General features: G+C 45.8%; 1 protein-coding gene across 2 annotated transcripts; it reads right to left on the minus strand.

The window, feature by feature from the left end:
* Window positions 1–252: 252 nt before the first annotated feature.
* On the minus strand, window positions 253–21204 carry Elk1 (ETS transcription factor ELK1). Of its 2 annotated transcripts, none has more exons than XM_004668819.2 (6): window positions 21086–21204; window positions 7910–8153; window positions 3755–4183; window positions 2685–3116; window positions 1305–1406; window positions 253–1218 (listed from the first exon to the last, which is right to left on the minus strand). In XM_004668819.2, the coding sequence occupies exons 2-6, from the start codon at window positions 8117–8119 to the stop codon at window positions 1120–1122; spliced, it is 1272 nt and encodes a 423-aa protein (XP_004668876.1). In that variant the 5' UTR covers window positions 8120–8153; window positions 21086–21204; the 3' UTR covers window positions 253–1119. The 2 variants fall into 2 exon arrangements, with proteins under 2 accessions (XP_004668876.1, XP_044996257.1); XM_045140322.1 differs by lacking the exon at window positions 21086–21204 and adding an exon at window positions 10945–11064.
* Between the last annotated feature and the right edge of the window lie 45 nt (window positions 21205–21249).

Genomic DNA, 21249 nt, shown 5'->3' on the forward strand with positions numbered 1-21249 from the left:
GGTGAGCTCAGAAGTCTTTTGAATCCACCCTTCTCCAGCCTAGAATTGTTCCAAGAAAGGCTTCATATCATCCATTCCTCCCTCCCAACTCCAGGGACACTTAAAAGAGTCCTTTGTACCCGCCCGCAGGAAATTGGGGGGCTGGGAGGGAGGGAGCTGAAAATACATGTTTGGTATCAAAAATAAACACTTGGGGGGTGGCAGGAAGGTCCCCTTCAAATCCCTTACTTTCCACCCACCCACCCACCCACCTATCAGATGTAGGAAGAGATGCCTCCCTCTCCCCTATTGAAAAGCCCCATTTAAAAATAGATTATACTATCAAAATGGCAGGGGATGGGTGACCTGGAGTACTGACTGGAGGGGCCCCCCAGACGGGGACCACCCCCCAAAAAACCCTCCATTGGGAGGTAACAGGCAAGACCCCAGAAAATTTGGCAGACAAAGGAATGGCTTCTTAGGGGGGGGGGTGAAGAACAAATTCATCCCTGGCCAATAGGTTAGTTGGTCAAAGGACAAGTTGACTGAGAGAAAGGCAGGGGAGGTAGAAATTCCTGTCCCAACGGTGTGATTCCTCCTTGGCCAGGACCCCAAACCATAAAACCATACAAATTCTCCCTGGACCTTTAGGTATTGCCAGGAATAATGAAACAAAACTAGCTCTTCTACCCACACCCCAAAATGGAGACAGGGGTTCCTCAACTCCCCAAGGGCAGGCTGAGAAATAAATAAAGAAAGGTTCTTCTCAAGCCAGACCCCAAGTGTCTTGTATTGGGGAAAAAATGTGGTGAGATGCGGGAGATGTCTTACCCACCCTCCTAAAAATGCTGGGCCAGACTCTTCCCAGTGGCCTTCAAAAAATAAATAAATAAACCGCCCCTACCACTGAGGTAGGAGACGTGGAAGGGCGGCCACTGGGTGACTGGCGAAGAAGAAAGAAGTTGTGTGTTTTTGGTGGACAAATTAGTGAGGGATCCTTTTTTCCCAGGAATCCCCACCCCACCACAACCAGAATATCAGTCTGTCAGTTGAACTATGATTCTCCTTGAGATGGCTGGCTGGAGAGAAGTTCAGGAGCATGGATGAAGTGACTCCAGAAGGGGGTGGTGGTGGTGATAGTCATGGCTTCTGGGGCCCTGGGGAGAGCACCACGGGGGTTGAAAGGCCATCCACGCTGATGGAAGGAATGTGCACCTGCGCGCTGCCACTGGACGGAAACTGGGGGCGAAACCAGGAAGAGGTCATGGGTAGGAACTGTCCTAGTGTCTTGCACCTTTCCCCAGATAAAGGGGAGCAAATCCTACCTGGAAGGAGAGTTTGGCTGGGCTACGGGGCGCAATGGGGCTCAGGGTGCTCCAGAAGTGAATGCTGGGAGGCAGCGAGCTGGGTGTCAGCAGCACCGGGGTCTGTGGGGAAGAGGTGATGAGAGCTCAAGTGAACAGAGAGTAGGTATGGGAAGATGGAAGCGACTGGCTTTCAGCCCCAGCACATATTTCCCATGCAGACTCCCATGGCCACTCCTCGAAACATCCCCTAGAGTGTAACTATCAAGGCCATCAAGCCCACGTCCTTGGCGTCTCTCAAATATATAAAGATACCCCACCCTAACTCCTAACGCCTCCAGTTGCTGAGTCCTCACTGGACAAGAACCAAACACCAGATGCTCTCCATGCACTGATCTCAAACCTCACAAGCGACCATCCCAACAACTCAGGGCCAACTTCCTATTCTCTCTTTAATTTTTGTGATTTTTATTTATTTATTTGAGAGAGAGAAAGAGAGACAGGTAGAGAGAGAATGGGTATACCAGGGCCTCCAGCCACTGCAAACGAACTCTAGACACATGTGCCACCTTGTGCATCTGGTTAACGTGGGCCATGGGGGAATCGAACATGGGTCCTTTGGCTTTGCAGGTAAGCGCCTTAACTACTAAGCCATCTCTCCAGCCCTCAACTTCCTATTCTTTACTTAATTATTTATTTGAGAGAAAAATAGGCCGATAGAGAGAGAATGGGCATGCCAGGGCCTCTAGACACTACAAATGAACTCCAGAGGCATGCACCTCCTTATGCATCTGGCTTAAGTGGGTACTGAGGAATCAAACCTGGGTCCTTAGGCTTCACAGGTAAGCACCTTAACAGCTAGGTCATCTCTCTCACCCCTCAACTTCCCATTTTTAAGATTCTTCCCATAGCTAGAGAGATGGCTGAGTGGTTAGAGGTGTTTGCTTGCAAAGCCTGACAGCCTGGGTTCAATTACTCCCCAGTACAGAAGTAAAGCCAGATGCACAAAGTAACACATGTGTCTAGAGTTTATTTATAGTGGCAGAAGGCTTTGGCATATCCATTCTCTCTCAAATAAATACACAGAATATTAAAAAAAAAAAAAGATTCTGCCTATATAGCTCACCAGGAAACTTGATAAGCAAATCCTGGACCAAAGAATCCCTGAAATTTCCTTCAGTCCCATCCTACCAAGAAGGGGTTCCCATGGAAGGTCTCAGGGACTCAGTCTTGCCCCCTAAAGTCTTCAGAACTGCTCCTTCTACGCCCCATCATTCTAGTCAAAGCCTTAGAGTAGCTAATCAGACACAAAAGCTCCATCCTCTTTGGATTCAACCACATTCCTCCAGTCCCTCACTAATGTGCACTAATTCCACCTATGCAGGCTGTACAGGAACTCACCAGTGTGTGCGCAGGTAGCAGAGATGGTGTCAGCGCTGGCCCAGGCGCCTGTAGACCAGAGCCTGTTCCTGATCCTGGAGTCCGTTCGGGTCCTGGCCCACCCAGCAAGCTTGGGCTAAGTGGAAGTTCCAGGTCCCGGGGCTTGCGGCCCTTCTGTGGCTGGGTGACCTCAGTGTTGGAGGCTGCAAGGCCACCCACCTGTGCTGTATTCTCCATAAGGACTGCTGGTAGCCGTCCCAGCAGGCCTTCGGAGGGAGGGATTTCCGGCTCAGCCTTAACAGCCTCCGGACCAAACCCTGCCTCCCTGGCAGCTTCCAACTCTTCCTTAGGCCCCTCCACTTTCACTTCGGGGGGCAGTGGACGGCCCAAACCCGGCTCCATATTCAACTCTTCTGATTTCTGGTTTGGGGCCCCAGGTGGAGTCAGGATAACCTGGGAGGGGAGCAGGCACAGAGGCAATGCATAAGAGTTGTTGGAGTAGAGAACCTTTTTCCTGTGGGGTACCCGAAGGCTTCCCTGGGAAGATGGATTTGATACTGGAGTCATGAATGTGTATCATGGGACTTCTTCAGAGAGGTGGGAATTCCTCTAGGGCAGGAGATACGGGCTGAAACAACTTGACAGGGACAGTACCCTCATTTGCCAGATCAGTGGTTCTCAAACACCGAGTTTACAGATCAGTAACATCGGCTTCATTTGGAAACTATGAGAACGCAAACTTTGGACATCCTCCCCAAACCCATTCACATAAATCAAACTCTGGACGTGTGCTTGGAATCAGCTAGGTGATTCTGATGAGCACTGAAGCATGGAGAACTACCAGGGCATTAAGTCTGATCATGTTAAGTTTTAACTGTACAATGCTTACTCTCCCTTTTCCTTCTAAGGATTTGTTTAATTCTCCTCCCCATCAGTTTCTCTGAGGGGATTTCTGTACCCTTCCTTCCACCATTATGTCCTTTAACAGGACTTCTAAGTCTCTTCTATCAGTCCTGTTACTTCACTGCAGAATGAACTGTGTGCTCATCCTCTTCAATCCCTTTGCTGAATTTCCAAACTCCAATACTTGCCTGTAGGGGCAGGCCAGCTTCCTCTGCCTCCAAGGGGTTTGGACTGGTGCTTCTGCTCCCGCTAGGGGGCACTGCTGCTCCTGCAGGAGTAGTGTTGGGGAGCATCGAGGCGGGCCGAGGATTAGAGGGTGGCTGTGGCTGCAAGGACTGGATTGTGAAGGTGGAATAGAGGCCCGAGCGCATGTATTCATTCCGGCTGCTGCGTGCTAAAGCACCTGGGCCTGCCATTCCTGCACTCTTGGGTGCGCCTGGCTTTCCAGTGGCAGTATCCCCAGGGGCCACATGTACAGCAGCAGGGGTCATTGCCATGGTCGAGGTCACAGACACCTCAGGCTGGGGTGGGCAATCCTCAGTGGAGCACCCTGCAACCTCTGGGTAGGACACAAACTTGTAGACGAACTTCTGGCCGCTCACCTTGCGGATGATATTCTAGGAAGGGAAGAAAGAACTGAGGGCCTTACAAGAAAGGAGCAGGGTAGAGAGAAGATATTAAGGGATGTTTCTCTTTTCCAATTATATTTTCCCCTACTTGCCTCCATTTCATTCCGCTCTTTCTTATTTGTGGGCTCCTCTCCTCTCTGTGTTTATCCCTCCCTTTCTTCTGTCCCTCTCCAGTTTTCCCTCTTTCTTTAGTCCCCTTCAATAATGTTTTTCTTGGGCTGGAGAGATGGCTTAGCGGTTAAGCGCTTGCCTGTGAAGCCTAAGGACCCAGGTTCGAGGCTCAGTTCCCCAGGTCCCAAGTTAGCCAGATGCAGAAGGGGGCGCACGCGTCTGGAGTTCGTTTGCAGAGGCTGGAAGCCCTGGCGCGCCCATTCTCTCTCTCTCCCTCTATCTGTCTTTCTCTCTGTGTCTGTTGCTCTTAAATAAATAAATAATTTAAAAAAAATATGTAAAATGTGATCTTTACTTTAAAAAAAATTATAATGTTTTCCTTTGAGGTAGGAACTCACGGTAGCCCAGGCTGACCTGTAATTCACTCTGTAGTCCCAGGGTGGCCTTAAACTCACGGCAATCCTCCTACCTCTGCCTCCTGAGTGCTGGAATTAAAGGTGTGTGCCACCAAAACCAAAACAAAACGATCTGGGTTCAATTCCTCAGTACCCTCGTAAAGCCACATACATGTACAGGGTGGTACATGCATCTGGAGTTTATTTGCAGTGGCTGGAGGCCCTGGTATGTTCATTCTCTCTATCCCTCTCTCTTTCTCTCTGCCTCTTTTTCTCTCTCTCAAATAAATAAAAATTTTGAATCATTAAGAAAAAAAAAAGTGTGCACCACCATGCACATCCCCCTTCACCAATTCTTTCCTTAATCTCCCAACCATCTATCTCCCTTCAAGTTGTTTGTCATTCACTTCCATTGGTCTAATACCCTTTCTTCCAGGGGCTTTACTTCACAAGGAGATGCATTTAAGGGAGTAGGTAAGGATTAAGGATTTGGGGTTAACATGATCAGGTTTTAGAGTGGCTGCTAAGATAGTTTTGAAAATTCGCTAGTGTAACAGAAGAATGAAGTAATTGATGTAAATGGTGGAAGAGGCTAAATTAGTGTAGATAGGTAGGGAGATGGATTATTATTATTTTTTTATTTTTTTAATTTTTATTAACATTTTCCATGATTATAAAATATATCCCATGGTAATTCCCTCCCTCCCCACCCCCACACTTTCCCATTTGAAATTCCATTCTCCATCATATTACCTCCCCATTACAATCATTGTAATTACATATATACAATATCAACCTATTAAGTATCCTCCTCCCTTCCTTTCGGGAGATGGATTATTGATAGAGTAACAGGTAGAACAGGGAAAGGTCACTACAGCGGACTAGTGAGGAAACTTAAGCTAAAGCACTAAGAAAAATAACTGATAGCAATTAGAGAAGAAAATCAAGATTTTTAAAATATTGGTGCAAACTTGGGCGGAGGCTTAAGGCTGGCTTGCAAGGGTCAGAAAGCATGTTTGGGAGTACATCAGGACATGCCTGGCCTACATGGTCTCTGAGATTTTCTGGTGGTTGGTCTCAGAGGGTCTCAGATAAAGGTGGCATCAATACTACTGTTTTAGAGGTTCAAATTAAAAGAGTAACCTATGAAAATGGAATCTGAGCCAGGTGTGGTGGCGCATGCCTTTAATCCCAGCACTTGGGAGGCAGAGGTAGGAGGATCGCCAAGAGTTCAAGGTCACTCTGAGACTACACAGTGAATTCCAGGTCAGCTGGGCTACAGTGAAACCCTATGTTGAACAAAATATTAATTAATAAAAAAGAAAGGAGCCGGGCGTGGTGGCACACGCCTTTAATCCCAGCACCCCTTTAATCCCAGCACCTGGGAGGCAGAGGTAGGAGGATTGCCAAGAGTTCAAGGCCACCCTGAGAGACTACATAGTGAATTCCAGGTCAGCCTGGGCTAGAATGAGACCCTACCTTGGGGAAAAAAAAAGAGAAAGGAAAATGGAATGGAGTCTGGAGGACACTAGGGTACTCTGCCGGACGTCTTAATGCTCTGTAATTATTTTACAGGGTAAACTTGTGTTTTCAGAAGAGGAATGAAAAGGCATATTCAATAACACTGTTTTGAAGGTTTATACTTAGGAAATAAAATGAAATAATTGGCATAAATATTGGGGGTAGGGGATATATAGTATAGGTCTAAGAGTCTGGGAGGAACAGATAAGGGAAATCTAAAATTTTCACTACAGGAGTAAAATGTTGAAATAAAACAACTATGAAAATAAAAGAGTGGAGAAAGGATAATAATAGATTTTTTAAAAAAATGTTTGGGCCGGGCATGGTGGTGCACGCCTTTAATCCTAGCACTCGGGAGGCAGAGGCAGAGGAATGCCATGAGTTCGAGGCCACCCTGAGACTCCATAGTGAATTCCAGGTCTGCCTGGGCTAGAGTGAGACCCTACCTCCAGAAAACAACAAAAAAAAAAGTTTGGTATGGGCTAGGAGATGGCTCAGTGGGTAAAATGCTTGCTATGCAAGCCTGATGACACAAGTTCAGATCCCAAGAACCCATGCAAAGCTTACTCGTAATGCTAGCATTGGTAATCCCAGCTCACTTTTATCAAGAACTTGAGATGGAGACAAGTGAATCCCACAGCTCACTTGCCAGCTATCCTGGGGTACATAGTAGTAAATGATAAGACCCTGCTTCCAACAAGGTGGAAGGTGAAGACTGACACTCGAAGCTGTCTGTTGATTTCCATATGTGCACTGTGGCTCACATGCACCCACATTTACACACACACACACACACACAAATATTTGGGGTTCTAAAGAATGCAGTAGGGAAAATTAGTTTTACTCTTTCATGATGGCTCTCATTTTAGGAATAAGAATATGGAATGAATGTTCTGGAGTAATAGAAGATTATGACTGGGGGAACCCAGCATTGGTTTAAAGGTTCCCCAAAACAGGGGACTGGGCATTATTAATGTTTTCCAAGTTTTAGCTATTAGAATAAGGCACAAAAAATGAAGTATGCAGGGCATAACAGGACAGTATCCTTTGGGGATCGTGAAAAAAGAGTAAGGAGTGGGTATTAGCATTGCTCTAAAGATTTCAGGGGCTGGAGAAATGGCTTTGTGGTTAAGGCATTTGCCTGCAAAGCCTAAGGACCCAGGTTTGATTCTCCAGGTCCCACATAAGCCAGATTGTACATGGGGGTGCATGCATCTGGAGTTCGTTTGCAGTGGCTAGAAGCCCTGGTATGTCATTTTCACTCACTGTCTCTCCCTCCCACCCCTTTCTCTTTCTTTAATAAATAAATAAAAATAAATCTTAAAAAAAAGGATTTCAGCCAAGCAGTAAGCAGTAGTAAATAAAAAGTAAAATAAAAAAAAAGTAAAAAAATAAAAATAAAAAGTAAAATGGGCCCAGTGGTCTGAAGGTAATGGAGGAGGGGATAAGAACTGGTAAATTTTCATAATATTTTCAAAGTTCTAGCTATTGTAGTTAAGAAATGAAAATGAAATTTCTAGGCCAAGAATACAATCAGGAGGCAGAGACAGGAAGACTATGAAATTTGAGGCTAGCCTAGGATATATAGTGAGTTCTAGGCTAGTCAGGGCTACAATGAGAAACCCTGCCTTGAAAGAAAAAAAAACTGGGAATATGTATGATAGGAATTTCAGGGGCTCCAGCATACCTTGTCATAGTAGTACCGCAAAGCCCGGCTGAGCTTGTCGTAATTCATGTTGGTCTTGTTCTTGCGTAGCCCCCACAGCCGGGCCACCTCCTCAGCATCCACCAACTTGAACTCACCACCATCCCGAGAGGTCCACGAGATGATGTGGCCATTCCCCTGTTCTCTCAGTAGCTGCAGCAGAAACTGCCACAGTGTCACAGATGGGTCCATCACTGAGGGAGCACTCACGCCATCCCAGGGGTACCTAGAAGGCAGACAGTTCAGAACTGAAAGGCCGTGGATAGAGGAAGAACCAGGGGACAGTAAGAAGAGGACTGCTTTTTTTGTCACCTTGCCTTTATCTCTGTCCCCAAATCCTGCCAATATTTCCTTTTTTTGTTGTTGTTGATTTTTATTTATTTATTTGAGAGCCACAGACAGAGAGAGGCAGATAGAGAGAGAATGGGCGCGCCAGGACCTCCAGCCACTGCAAACGAACTCCAGACGTGTGCGCCCCCTTGTGCATCTGGCTAACGTGGGTCCTGGGGAATCAAGTCTTGAACTGGAGTCCTGAGGCAAGCGCTTAACCACTAAGCCATCTCTCTGGCTCCCATTATTTCTTAAATACACTCAGAAAACTTCAAGCTCCCTGTCTAGCTTTGGATTCTCCTTGGAATACAACCTTTGGGGATATGATGGTATGAATGCATTTTACATGTGGGATAAATGTGATTGGTTGTCAAGATACACCACCTGGGTCTCATACTCTTTCTAGTCCCTGGAATTTATGACTGTTATGCTCCATAGCAAAGAGCTGAGATGAAATTAAGGCTACAGACCTTAAGAGAGGGTGATCATTCTGGTTTAGTCAAGTGAGCTCAATCTAATCACATGAACTTTTAAAAGCAGAAACAGCTTAGAGATGGAACAGCACACGAGAAGGAGATTTCCAAATGTCAGAGACTTGCCCTGCCATTGCTAACTTTGAAAACAGGGCATGTTTGTTCCAAGCTAACTAATGTGGGCAGCCTCACAAGGCTGGAATGGCCCTCAGATAATAGGAAACAGGATCTCAATATTCCAACTCAGGGAACTGAATTTTGCCAACAACCCGAATGAGCAGGATGACACTGCTGTTGACACCTTCATTTTAGTCTGGCGAGACCAACATTGGCTTTCTGAGCTACAGAGATATCAGATGATAAATGTGTGAGTTTGCTCTTTTGAGACAGAATCTTGCTATGTAACCCAGGCTAGCCTTGTACCTCCTCCTGCCTCGGCCTCCCTAGTGCTGGGATTACAGGCGTGCACCACTCATCCAGACAAGTGAGTTAAGCAACTACGTTTGTAAAACTGTATTACAGCAGGACATGAAAACCAGTGTAACGGTTCTCACTTGGCTCCTACAATCTGCACCTTCTACCGCATCAAGTTTTTCAGGTGGTACCTTTTGCCAGACCCTTGAAAACACTGGCCCCTGCATGTGGAACTTCCTTCCTCTGGTGAGGAGTCATTCTCACTTTTAAAAATCTTTGTGTAGGGCTGGAGAGATGGCCTAGCGGTTAAGCGCTTGCCTGTGAAGCCTAAGGACCCCGGTTCGAGGCTCGGTTCCCCAGGTCCCACGTTAGCCAGATGCACAAGGGGGCGCACGTGTCTGGAGTTCGTTTGCAGAGGCTGGAAGCCCTGGCGCGCCCATTCTCTCTCTCTCCCTATATCTGACTTTCTCTCTGTGTCTGTCGCTCTCAAATAAATAAATTTAAAAAAAAAATCTTTGTGTATTGTGTGTGTGTGTGTGTGTGTGTGTGTGTGTGTGTGTGTGTACATGTGCCATGGCATGTTATGTGGGCATTAGAGGATAACCTAGGGTACCAGTTCTTGCCTTCCTGCTTGTTTTAAGATAGGGTCTCTTTTTGTTATTTGCTGCTGTGGTTTCCTGGGATTCTCCTGTCTCCACCTCCAATCTTTTTTTTTTTGTTTTTGTTTTTTTGTTTTTTCAAGGTAGGATTTCACTCTAGCTCAGGCTGACCTGGAATTCACTATGGAGTCTCAGGGTGGCCTCGAACTCATGGCAATCCTCCTACCTCTGCCTCCCGAGTGCTGGGATTAAAGGCGTGCGCCACCATGCCCAGCTCCACCTCCAATCTTTCTGTAAGAGCTGTGGGATTACAGAGCCTTGTGTTATTGTGGCTAGCATTATGTGGGCTACAGGGATCCAAACTCAGGTTGTCACAATTGCCCAGCAAGGGTTTTTATCCACTGAGCCACCTCCCCAGACCCCTGCGCTCATCTATAAGTCTCTGACCAAAGTCCCTTTCTCTTATGAAGCCTTACTGAATCTAATGACTGCTCTTCTCTTTCACTCGATCAACCCATTTCTCTGACCTGTGGCTAACCGTATATGATTTGAGGGATTGTTTTTGAATTTTTTTTATTGCTGTTGTTTTGAGACAGGATTTTGCTGTAGAGTTAGAATAGACTGGTCTCAAATTCATGGTGTAGCCAGGCTGGCCTCAATCTCATGATCCTATTGCCTCCACCTCCTGAGTGTTGAAATTACAGCTACATACCACCATATATTCTGTGTGTGTGTGTGTGTGTGTGTGTGTGTGTGTGTGTGTGTCCCCATATGGAGGCCAGAGGACAATCTCAGGAATGCTGTCCACCTTCTTGAGACAGGGTCTCTTAATGGCCTAGAACTCACCAATTAGTCTAGACTGGATAGCCAGAGAGTTCCAGAGATCCTTCTGCCTTTGTTTCCCCAGTGCTGAGATTTCAGGCATGTGTGTCACCAAGCCCAGCATTTTACATGGGTACTGGAGATCAAACTCAGTACTTTATCCACCAAGTTTTCTCCCCAGTCCTATGGCTTCTGTTTTTTTTTTTTTTTTTTTTTTGCAGTTTTGGGTTGACTTTAGTACCTTCTGCATATTAAGCACATGCTTTACCAGAGTTTCAGCCCCAAGCCTGTGTCCTTTTGAATACATCAACAACTAACATGAACTGATTGCTTCATACATGTAAGACACTGCTTTAAGCAGAAAGGTAATCTGGCTTACCGGAAATCACCCAGGCTCTAATGCGAGGATTTAAACCAGTTATTAGCTTTTTGGCCTTGGGCATATTCTTTAACCTCTTTGTACTTCAAATTTTTTCATCTGTGAAACAGGGATAATGACATGGCCATCTGTAAAATAGGGATTATTAATCACTATTATTGAGTGGATTAAATACAATATGCCCAGGGTTAGGTAAGCTCTAAATAAATATTTTCTGATTTGTTCCTAAATCCTTATCTGCTATCCCAAAATTCAGAAAGCTCTATATAAAGTTCCTTTGTGATTCTTTTGGCAACAAACTCTGATATAAATGAAAGCAGGGCCCATTCTGCTCTTTATTGAGGCTTGTTTAATGTGGATGCTTACACATCCAGCTGTAGAAACATGAAAGCAGCTGATAACAGAGCTGGCTGAGGGTATCATGTAACACACTGGATGGTACCATTTTACTTCCCTAAACTCTTAAAACTATGCAATCCTGAAATATCTAGCCCCTGGGATTTTGGATAAGGGCATGAACTGTTAATTTATCAGCACCGATTCATTTATCCCTTACCCCAAGTCTGATAAGTAGACATTCTTTCTCTTTGTCTTTTCCTTTCAGAAAGGAGGTATTCTTATTATCACTAATTTATAGGTGAGGCAGCTAAGGTACAAGATGTCTGAGTGACTTCTCTGTCACACACACAAGCAGCAAAGCTTGTTCTTGGACTAGGAGCCTAAACCTTTTTTTTTTTAGTTTTTTTTGTTTTTATTTTTATTTATTTATTTGAGAGCTACAGACAAAGAACGAGGCAGAGAGAGAGAGAGAGGGAGAGAATGGGCATGCTTCTAGCCACTGTAAACGAATTCCAGATGTGTGCGTCCTCTTGTGCATCTGGCTAAAGTGGGTCCTGGGGAATCGAGCCTCGAACCAGGGTCCTTAGGTTTCACAGGCAAGCGCTTAACTGCTAAGCCATATCTCCAGCCCACTTTTTTTTTTTTTTAAAGGAAACAAGGTTTCAGGGGCTGAAGAGATGGCTGAGCAGTTAAGGCACTTGCTTGCAAAGCCTAAGAACTCAGGTTCAACTAACTCCCCAGTACCCACATAAGCCAAATGCACAAGGTGGTACATGCTCCTGGAATTAGTTTACAGTGGCTAAAAGCCCTCTACAAGCATTCTCTCACACACTCTCTCTTTCTCCAATAAATAAATAAGGGATTGGAGAGATTGCTTAGTGGTTAACACTTGCCTGTGAAGCCTAAGGACCCCGATTCAAGGCTCGGTTCCCCAGGACCCATGTTAGCCAGATACACAAGGGGGCGTATGTGCCTGAAGTTGGTTTGCAGTGGCTGGAAGCCCTGGCGCGCCCATTCCGTCTCTCTCTCTCTCTCTCTCTCTCTCTCTCTCTCTTTCTATCACTCTCAAGTAAATAAAAATGAGCAAGATAAATAAGTAAATAAATAAATATAAAATAAAAAGAAGTAAGGTCTCACATAGTTCAGGCCTCCAACTCCCATGTAACTTAGGTGACCTTGAACTCCTGATACTCTTGTCTCCATCTACCAAGTGCTGGGATTTCAGGCATGCCCTACCTTGCTCAGCTGAACTGGTCTAGGCTTTTAGCTACCAGGCTAAACTGTACCTCAACTGACTGTTCCCTTTTGGCATGCCCCTCAGAGAAATGATCCCTCATCATTCCAAACAGCAAACTGAAAATAACCCTGAATCTCCAAGTCCCTGTAGGAATGAGCTCCAGTTAATCAACTGATGGGGATTGTTGGATTAAGAATAAACCTTTTAGTCAGATGCACAAGGTAGCACATGGGTCTGGAGTTTGTTCGCAGTGGCAAGCGGTCCTGGTGTGTCCATTCTCTCTCTCTCTCTAATACATAAATATTAAAATAAAAAGAATAAACCTTTTGCCTTAATCCCAGCACTTAGGAGGCGGAGGTAGGAGGATCATCATAAATTTCAGGCCAGCCTGGTGCTTCAGAGTGAGTTCCAGGTCAATCTGAGCTAGAGTGAGACCCTACCACAAACAAACAAAGAAACAAACAAAAATAAACCTTTAAAGTGAGGTTTTTGAAGAACCTTTCTACTATTTATAGCTTTGTTCTTTAATCTGCAATGAAACAGACTATTTGATTCTCTTACATCTAAGCTAGTTTAAAGTCCATTCAGCAGACGCAATGCTAGGCAGTAACTATTCAAATAAAAAAGCCAGGGAGTGCCCGAGCAGTCTCCTTCCAAGAGCCCTGTCACTGAGTAGCCAGAGTGCCTCCTAGTGGTGAAGAGAGGTAATTTCACCACCTCTTCTGAGCTGTACAAGCAAGATGAGTGGAGTCAAGGCTGTGCTGGATTACAGCTTCTACCCCTAAGAGTTCTGGTAATTTCCCTTTCCTGGATGGATTTACTTCCGCCCTTCCCTTCATTCACTGGGCACTCACCAACTGCCTTCTGTGGACCAGGAACCACAGGGCAACAGACATGGACAAGTCAGACAAGAGGCCCTGCACTAGTGATATTCACATGAAACTGGGCAGACCAATAAAAAAGGCGTCAAGAGTATAGAAGGCGGGGATCAGAATCAACCAAGGAAAAAACTGTTCTTCTAAGGATATTCAGGGAGGGGAGGCAAGGACGAGGTAACATTTGAGCAAAGTGATAAAGGAGGTGAATACCTTAGGGTAGCCAGGGTCTGAGGCAGGCGTGCTGGTGGGCACAGGCTGGCTAGGTGAAGGCAAGAACTAGGCACTAGGGGCCAGGCCAAGTAAAAGCTTTTTCAGGCACCTTTAGGACTTGGATTTTGTGTGAGACAGGGCCCTGACAGGGTTGTGAATACAGGGGTGACAAGTTGTGACTTAACTTTTTTTTTTTCCTTTTATTTTTGAAGTAGGGTCTCACTCTAGCCCAGGCTGACCTGGAATTCACTATGTAGTCTGAGGGTGGCCCCGAACTCATGCCGATCCTCCTACCTCTGCCTTCTGAGTGCTGGGATTAAAGGCATGCACCACCATACCCAGCTGTGACTTATATTTTTAACAGGGTCCTCTGGCTGTTGTGAAGAGAACAAACAGCTGATGTAAAGTGGCTACTGTCATAGTTCAAGTGAGTGACAACAGTGACAGCATTGGAAGTACTGAGAATTAGATTCTGGCTAAAATCTAAAGATAGAACATAGATTTGCCGATAGCATAGAGGTAGAGGTGAGAGGAGTTAACAGTGATTCTAGGTTGCAGCCTGATCATATGGAAGCATGATGATATGACCAAATGAGATGGAAGCACTGAGGTAGACTAGGTTTTGAGAGATCAAGAAGCCAGCTTTGGAGATAAGAAGCTTCAGAGGCTTGTCAGACACCTGTGGATATGCTATGAACAATAATGTTGAAAATTAGTAAACAGGAGCCGGGCGTTGTGGCTCACGCCTTTAATCCCAGCACTCAGGAAGCAGAGGTAGGAGGATTGCCATGAGTTCCAGGCCACTCTGAGACTACATAGTGAATTCCAGGTCAGCCTGGGCTAGAGTGAGACCCTACCTTGAAAAACTAAACAAACAAACAAAAAAAAATTAATAAAAAGGGACTGGAGAGATTGCTCAGGTGTTGCAGGCAAATGCCTAAGTACCCAGATTCAATTCCCAAGTACCAACATATATAGCCAGATGCACAAAGTGGCACATGAATTTGGACTTTGTTTGCAGTGGCAAGAGGCCATGGAGTGTCCATTCTCTTTTCTTTCACTCTCCCTGTTTGCAAATAAATAAATAAAAAATAAGCTCAAAACAGAGCTGAGCATTGAGGGGCATGAATTTAGTCCCAGCATTCAGGAGACTGAGATAGGAGGATTACTGTGAGTTCAAGGCCAGCCTGAGACTACAGAGTGAATTCCAGGTCAACCTGGGTTACAATGAGACCCTGCTTTTGGGTGGGGGGGGGGGCTGTTATGCAGCTACACAGTAGATTTTGTTGCTTACTTTTCTTTTTAAAAAATATTTTATTTTTATTTATTTCTTTATTTGAGAGAGAGAGAGGGAGGGAGGCAGATAGAGATAGAAAGAATGAGAGAATGGGTGTGCCAGGGCCTCCAACCACTGCAAACAAACTCCAGATGCAAGCACCACCTTGTGAATCTGGCTTACATCCTGGGGAATCGAACCGTGGTCCTTTGACTTTACAGGCAAGTACCTTAACCAGTAAGCCATTTCTCCAGCCCTTGTTGCTTACTTTTCTTAGACAAGCTCTCACTATGAAGCTCAGGATGGCTTCCTAAGTGATGGAATTACAGGTCTGAACTACCAGACCTGGCAATGAATGTTGTTTTAATCATTTAATCTTCAAACCAGTACTAAAAGGTGAGTAGTATTATTTCCTGCATTTTCCAGATGAGGCAGTGAAAGTACAGAGAACTTAACTAAATTGGGCTGCAGAGATAGCTTAGCGGTTAAGGTGCTTACCTGCAAAGCCAAAGGACCCAGGTTTGATTCCCCAGGACCCATATAAAGCCAGATGCACAAAGTGGTGCATACATCTGGAGTTCGTTTGCAGCAGCTGGAGGCCCTGGCCTACCCATTTTTTTTTCTCTCTCCCTCTCTCAAATAAATAAAAATAAAATATTAAAAAACGAAGTTAAGTAACTTGCCCAAGGTCACACAACTGGAAGCTGACAAAGTTGGAATTTAAATCTAGGTAGTTTGTAAAGCGGTACATGCATCTGGAGGTCTTCCCTCCCTCCCTCCCGTTACCTACCTACCTTCCTTCCTTTCTTTCTTTCTTTCTTTCTTTCTTTCTTTCTTTCTTTCTTTCTTTCTTTCTTTCTTTCTTTCTTTCTTTCTCCCCCCCTCTCTTTCTTTCTTTCGCATTTGCAATGGCAAGAGGACTTTGCTTGCCCATATTCATTCTCTCTGCTTATGAACAAATACAAATAAATAAATGTAAGTGGTTTGTTGTCAGTCAGCATTCCTAGCCACTGAAGAGCACCAGTTCTCTTTGCAGAGAAACACAGAAGGATGAGATCCTACACAGCGACAAATATGCTATTCTACACAGAGTGAACAGGTGGGCTTCCCTGAGGAAGTGACATATGACCTGAAGAAATGGGGGTAGGAAGCCATGTGAATGTCTATAGGAAGGGTACTTCCAGCAGAGGGAACAGCACCTACAAAGGCTCTGAGTGAGGTGCCCTAAGCAATCCACCATTCTCAGGGGAGTGCTCAATTCTGAGGCACGTGGTGTTTTCCCCTGTGCCTTATCCATTAAGCAAGGCTGTTTTCTCCCTCCTTGGACAAAGTCAATCACACCATCAAGTTTCAGTACCTCCCAGGTAGGATTAATTCTGCTTCAGCATGATACATGGTATTAGATAACCTATTTGCCCTTGAAAATCTGTTCTCTCCTGAGCCTCAGACTTACACTCCTCTGCTCTGTTCTGTCTGTATGGCATACACTCTTTGTACCTGTTTGCTCATCTGTAAAATGGGGATATTTTACTCAAAGAGAATTTAAAAGTATACCTAGAACTGGAAAGTAGGCTGCATGATTAAGTACATTTCCTGTACAAGTATGAGGGCCTAAGGCTGCCCAGATCCCATGTTAACAGCTGGGTGTGCAGACATATGCCTGTACCCCTGTCCTACAGGGAAGCAGAGACCCAAGAATCACTGGAGCCCCAAAAGCTCCAGAATCAGTAAAAATAAGACAGGGATGGAGAGGGGGTGGGGAGATGGCTCAGTGGTTAGAGGCATTTGTTTGCAAAGCCTGCCAGCCCAGGTTTGATTCCCCAGTAAAGCCAGATACATAGTGACATATGCATCCAGAGTTCCTTTGCTGTGGCAAGAGGCTGTGGCATCTCCCTCTCTCAAATAACTAACTATACCAGGAGGAAGAGCAATGAGTGAGACACCCAATGTTCCGCCACATAGACAAGTGCCTCCCAACCACAGATGACCATATGGGATGCCACACCACACCACACCTACCACATTACACACATACACACACACATATGCACGCATGCACAAAAAATGTATGTACCTACTCTCAAAGGCTTTTATGATCCTGAAGTTTTCTATTTTTTCATAAGCTGTGGTGATTCCTGGGTCTCTGCCACACCCAGCTATTTAGCATGGGTTGTAGAGATTTGAACTCAGGCAATCTCAGAACCTCACACTTGTACAAGAAGTGTAACTTAACTGCTGAGCCATCACTCCAGCTCCCCTACTCAATCTTATATCTCACCAGATCCTACATCATCTGGCTCCCATCACTACTATGGCCTATCTTCTAATCCTCCTCTCTTCAGCTTCCCTGGCCTGCCTGATGTTCTTTGAACATGGCAGGCACAATCTCACCTTAGGATCTTTGTAATGACTTTTCTGTCTGCTACATTCTTCCCCTACACATTGGGGTCCCCTTTCTTATTTCTTCCAGGAGTCACTGGAGTCACCTTTCCAAGTGTGTCCTACCCTGTGCTTAAGATTTCAACCACTTCAGTAATCTACTCATATCTGCCCTACTTCATTTTTTTCTTGTTCACACTCAAACACACCATCTTACAAGCTTACAATCTCTCTCTCTTAATTTATTTTAGCTTTTATTTTTGGTTTTTCGAGGTAGGGTCTCACTCTAGCCCTGACATGGAATTCACTATGGAGTCTCCGGGTGGCCTCAAACTCACGGTGATCCTCCTACCTTTGCCTCCCGAGTGCTGGGATTAAAGGCGTGCACTAACACACACAGCTTAATTTTTTTTTTTTTTGAGGTAGGGTCTCACTCTAGTCCAGGCTGACCTGGAATTTACTATGTAGTCTCAGGGTACACTCAAACCCAAAACGATCTTCCTACCTCTGCCTCCCAAGTGCTGGGATTAAAGGCGTGCGCCACCACGCCCACACCAGAGCTTCCTTCCTTCTTTTTTCTTTCTTTCTTTCTTTTTTTCTTGTTTTTGTTTATCGAGGTAGGGTTTCACTTTAGTCCAGGCTGACCTGGAATTCACTATGTAATCTCAGGGTGAACTCAAACTCAAGGCGATCATCCTACCCGTCTCCCAAGTACTGGGATTAAAGGCATGTGCCCCCATGTCCAGCCCGCTCTCTTGCTCCTTCCTTTCCTTCCCTTCCTTCTCTCTCTCCCTCCCTCTCTTTCTTTCAGGTTTTTCAAGGTAGGGTCTCACTCTAGCCCTGGCTGACCTGGAATACACTATGTAATCTCAGGCTGGCCTCGGACTCTTGGCAATCCTCCTACCTCTGCCTCCCAAGTGGTAGGATTAAAGGCATGTGTCACCATGCTTGTTCCTGTTTTATTAAATGTCTACATAATAAATGGCGGGGATTTCTACTTGTTTGCTCCTTCATACCTCTGGCATCTAGAATGAATGCCTAGTGAACACTCACTAGGTGTTCAGCAAATATCTGTAAATATTTGAATAGTGTATGCTCAAATCATATTTCCAACTCAGGTCTGAGATAATTTGGGAGGGGATTTTTGAAACAGGGTGATAATTCTCCTCCCTAAGCCTTCTGAGTACTGGGATCACAAGTGAGAGCTACCCCACCCTAATAATCTACTTTTACCATTTATTCATGCAATACATTCTTTTTTATATTTGTAAAATAATTATTTTTCTTTATTTATTTGAGAGGGGGGGGGGAGGGAGGGAGAGAATGGGTATACCAGGGCCTCTACTGACTGCAAATGAACTCCAGATGCATGCAGCCTCTTGTGCATGTGGCTTATGTGGGTCCTGGGGAATTTAACCTGGATCCTTTGGCTTTGCAGACAAGCGCCTTAACCACTCAGCAATCTCTCCAGCCCCAATACATTCTTCTTGAGCACCTACTCTATATAAGGTGCATTTTTAGATGCTAAAGACAGAGCAGTGAATAAGCAAACAAAGCAAGCCCTCTTGGGGTCTCCATGCTAATGTGTTGAGACAGACAATACACAAACAGCACAGCGTGTCAGTGACAGAGAGCAAAGGGACAAAGCAAACAGGGGAAGGGGCCATGCCAAGCATGTCAGATCAGATGTTCTGGGGATTATGGACTACAGTGCAGTATCCTCTGAAACATTTTTATACATGTGCCTTTATATAGTATATTCTAGGCACCACAGTATGACAGACAAACATATGCTCTACTGGATAACATTGCCCACATGCAATGAAATGAAAGAAACATCTTTACTGTTTCTTTACAGAGCACATTACATATATCACATTTCTGTGAATACATCCTTTTGATAAAATAACGTTCATCTTATTCACAAATCAACTGGAATTCTTGGAAACCTCTTTACATAGTATGTTCCCTGCATAGTGTGGCTTTAGGGGCTGACATTTGAACAGGGCCCGGGAAGGTACCATACAGAGATGTGGGAGTAGTGTTAACGCTGAAAGAACAGCCAGTGTAAAAGCCTTGAGGCTGCCCTGCACCTGCCTTTTGAGGAGCAGTGAGGGGCCAGGCAGCATAGCTCACAGATAGTTTTTTTCTTTACACTGGACAGTACTCTAGTTCTGACCACCTCATTTTAACAATAAGGAAACTGGTGCAGGGAGAAAGCAGTTAAATCATTCATATACATCACTGCTGCGACGGGGGGGGGGGGGGTCCTAAGACCAGGTGTGTAGTGGAGACAGCTCTGCCAGCTAAGCAAACAGCAGAAACAAAAGCTTGGACGTGGGAACTAATTTGTGTATGTGAGTGTGTGTGTGTTTAAGAATTGGCCCTCATTGTGGGGTCCAATGAAGTGAAAGAGGAGCACTTCCAAAATGTCCCTGTGTCCTGGGAAGTCACTGGACCATCTTTGAGTTTAGTATTTAACTTCCCTATGCCCCAGTTTTCTAAGTTACCTGTCTCACAAGGTCATGATGAGCATTAAGTGAGAATGGGGAATATAAAACACTCTGCCTGGTACGTAGCAAGTGCTCAGTAAAGTTCTCATCGCTATTAACATCAGTACCTCTACAATACCACTTACTGTACTAAGGAAGAATGTTTAGGTGGTTAGGAGTATTTATGAGTGAGCACGCTGTACAGAAAAAAAAAAGCCATGGGTTCCACAGGTCTGAGCTTTTGTTTTTGCTGTATCCTCTGCTGACAGAACTGCCTCCATTGTACACCTGGTCTCTGACCTCCCCAACCCCAGTTCCAGCAGTAAAAGATGGGGTGCAGGGAAGACTGGCACAACACATGGAGAAGAGAAGGGAAGTCAAAGTACGGGCTTACCAACTTTCCTGGGGAGGGACTACAAACAGTGGACTAAGAGGAGGATATAGGGGGCGTGAATGCAAGCACAGGGATAGCAGGAGCCACAGAACACCACATTACAAAGGGAGAGGGGTACAGTTTAGCTTACTGAGTCTGGCACAACGGTAGGGAGGAAAGCCCATCCCATAGTGATTAAAATGAGGGAGCCACAAGGTAAGATCATGGACTGGGTTACTGCAAATAGTAATACAAAGCACTAAACAGACTCACTATTGAAAGAACGGGAGGAGCCTAGGGACTGTAGTCTAAGAATAAGGGAGGAAAGTTAGAGCAGTGGACTGATAACCAAGGGGATGTGAACGCAAGCATGTAGTGACTGACTAATCCACTAGAAGATGAGGGGGGGGCAAAGTGTTGGGCTTATGCACCATGGGTTTAAGGAAGCAAGAATGTACAAACTCAGTTGGATTCACTGGTGAAAGCGGCATTGGTGGTGGGGTGTAGGTCGCCCCGGATTGATTCGCTACAACGAACATGAGGGGTGCAATAAACAAGGCCACAGATGGGTCCCCTGAAACTTGAGGCTAGGAGAAATGCCACTTAGACGCACCTACTATTAAGGAAGGGGATTGGACAATGACACAGACTTGTTCCCAGTAAGGGGGGTGGGGGAGCGACAAGACCACGGACGAGTCCACTGTAAGTTGGGGTGGGGAAAAGCACAAGCACGCAGACCAATCCATTACACAGCGGCAGCGGGAGGTTAGGCCACGATCAGATCCACCACAAGGGGCGAAGGGAGAGGGCAATGCACATGCAAGTCCGCCAATCGCGCCCGTGGCAGTGGAGTCGAACACCAGCAGGCCACGGGCCAAGTCACATCCCCTGTGCGGGGGCGGGAAGGATACGTGGGGTCACCGACAGAGCCCTCCACCCTTCAGGCCTATGGCTCACCTGCGTGTGGCGCGGCGGCGGCGTTGGCAGCTCCGGGGGGCGGGGGCTCCATACGCAGCCCCACCGCCCCCCAGGCACCGGTTCTGAGACTGCGGCGGCGGCGGCGGCGGTGGCGGCGGCAGCACCTAGAAGCCGCCCCTGCGTTTCTTCACGGCTCACGTGGG

Source organism: Jaculus jaculus, chromosome X, assembly GCF_020740685.1.
Source record: "Jaculus jaculus isolate mJacJac1 chromosome X, mJacJac1.mat.Y.cur, whole genome shotgun sequence".
Lineage (NCBI taxonomy): Eukaryota > Metazoa > Chordata > Mammalia > Rodentia > Dipodidae > Jaculus > Jaculus jaculus.